At 35.8% G+C, this 2,500-nt stretch overlaps 1 protein-coding gene across 1 annotated transcript in view; it reads left to right on the top strand.

Annotated features, from left to right (window-relative positions):
- Positions 1–2,500, top strand: part of LOC146465821 (dedicator of cytokinesis protein 1-like) — a 73,510-nt gene that overhangs the window by 6,262 nt on the left and 64,748 nt on the right. The window contains exons 7-9 of the mRNA XM_085127926.1: positions 482–537; positions 891–978; positions 2,139–2,171. Of these exons, the coding sequence (XP_084984052.1) occupies positions 482–537; positions 891–978; positions 2,139–2,171 (177 nt within the window). The remainder of the gene's footprint in view (positions 1–481; positions 538–890; positions 979–2,138; positions 2,172–2,500) is intronic.

The following is a 2,500-nucleotide window of genomic DNA, read 5'->3' as shown; positions in this document are numbered from 1 at the left end:
TCTTCATTGCTGTGTTGTTTCCTTAGACAAGAAACTTTGCTTCACATTGTCTCTATTCACCCAGGAGTATAAATGGATACTGGTGACATACTAATAGGGATAACCCATTCAGGACGGGAGGTGGGAGTAGCAAGACTCCAATATTTATTTGCTTCCGACTACTGAAACCTAGCTAAGCTCTGGTTTTGTAGGCCACTGAGGCTACTCTAGAGTACGACTTTACCTCTCCGACTGGAGAGAGGGCATGTAATTGAGGCTGGGTGTGTGCTTTATTGAAGTAAATAATCTTCATGATGGTATATCAATAAACAAATAAACAAGTGTCTTAATTACATTGTATTTTCTGGTACATTGCTAGGCTTAAAAAATAACTTGTAATCAGTGTAGAATGACTATTGCAATAACAGGGTATCAATAAATTAATTATTGTGCAAAAAGTTTGTTACAGGTAAATTAATTAATATTTGATGTTTGTTTTCAGGACCAGTTGAGGCAGCTGAAGCAGAAAGTTACTCAAACAATAGATTTTGGAAACAGGTAAATATTCTAAGTCTAGCAATACAGTAAGTGAAAAGATCCTTCAGCCAGTCAAACCTTTGCTCACAGACACCTACATATACCGTCCATTTGCAGGCCCCTTCATAAGGAGATACTCAACTGTGATCTCTATGACAAATGAACAACAAAATGTTATTAACAAATTATTATTCTATAATCTCCTTATAAGCAGTCACCCCTCCTAAGCAGACATGCTCTTGAGCGTGCATGGTCCCAATTGCATCCACCTTAATTTTGGTAGATAATTTAAAAATAATACAGTTTTAACATAACGCTTGAAATCTTTATTGAAATAAAATTAAATTTAGCACACCTTATTATCTTTTAAACAGGACGTTAGGCTTGGATCTTGTTGTGAGGGATCCCGAGGCAAATATAATAGACCCTGATTCAACTGGTGTTATTGAGCTTTACAGACAGGTAAAGTCAACCAAATTAATTAAATCTTCTTCTGAGTGAAGCTGGTTGTGGTGGTTGTATTTTTTAGACATGGGGTAGGCAGGAGCATCCATGTTTAGTTTCAGTTCTAGTTGTGCCGCTGATTGTGTTTAAGCTCACACTGTGTTAACATGGGTTTCATTGAGATTTTGAACAGGAAGACAAGAAGTAAGTGCAACTAGGCAGGAAGTTACATTATTAAATAATTATCAATGGTTATTGTCAGTATAACTACAGGTAGGATAGGATAGGATAGGATAAGATACTGGTATGTTCTTTTACACAAAAAGTTGTTTGCTGTCAAAGCTCTTGTAGTAATAAGTGACCAAAGGTCTCAGGAATTTGAAAAAGTGGTCATAACTAGAGCTGGACCCTTATAATAAGAGGATGAGCTACTGTAAGTGACCTATCATTCAGTCACTGACACAATAGAGGCTGGTTGCTTGCAGGAGTTTTTTTCAGGCACAGCTGGCAAAAGTAAATGTCACACATCTACTGAGGTTAAAAACTTCACCTTCTTTGGGAAAACGGACACTAACGCTTTTCCGTTTAAACAGCAAAACTGTTTACCATCTGTTTATATCTGTTTAAACAGTTCATTCAAGCGGTTAAAAGGTTTGCTCATCCGTTTAAAAAAAATTATATCCGTTTAATGCTTTGCCGAAAACGTTTAAATGGTTTGCTTATCTGTTTAAAAAGAAACCAGCAGCTGTTTAAACTTAACCCTGGAGCAGAACTATCAACCTAACAATCGCTCGATACTCGCCTGAATGTGAACGGCAGAACAACGATTTTTTATCCGTGTTTTAATATAGAAAGCGAGTAATCATCGCATTCTTGGACAAACGATGAAGCCATTCATTCGGCAACCGTGATTCTGCTATTGAGAAAATTGAATGACTTGAAGAACGAAAAAAAAAAACACGAGCAAAAATACGCCGAGGCAACATTTTCACATGTAAACATGTAAACAGATGATTGCAATGTCTTATGGTATAATGTATGTGTAGTACTAAATAAATGCGTCTGACTGTAGTATACCAGTTTATTGAATAATTTATAAAGTACAAATTAAATGTTGCAGTAGTAAGAATGTTATTAATAATAATTATTAACTTACTGTACTTGTCTTCAATTTTCAGCATGTTGTCACCTCCAACAGGATCAAGACAGCAGTAAGTTTTATTTTGTCTAGTAATAATTATACTGTTATTGAGGTGGTTCCCGAGTTATTGAGGAGGTCCCGAGTTATGTGAAAAAGAGACTGAACAAGAGGGCAATTCCACAAAGTAAAAATTTTGAAAAGCAGTTGTTAATGTTGAAACTTACACTGTCTAGCAGAAAGCTAATGCACTGAGATATTTGAAATTACCAAGATTTTGTTTACTTTGACAACACCCACTTGCTGCGCGGTTGTGGAATTTGGGGCTGTTTGAAAGCCAATACACTGAATGGAAATTTTACCATGGAACTTCAAAAAAACTTTATCATAATTATCAAAATG

This window comes from Pavona decussata, unplaced genomic scaffold (genome assembly GCF_977016875.1).
Source record: "Pavona decussata unplaced genomic scaffold, jaPavDecu1.1 SCAFFOLD_155, whole genome shotgun sequence".
NCBI lineage: Eukaryota > Metazoa > Cnidaria > Anthozoa > Scleractinia > Agariciidae > Pavona > Pavona decussata.
Note: the sequence above shows the minus strand (reverse complement) of the source record. Positions and strands in the feature narration are given on the sequence as shown.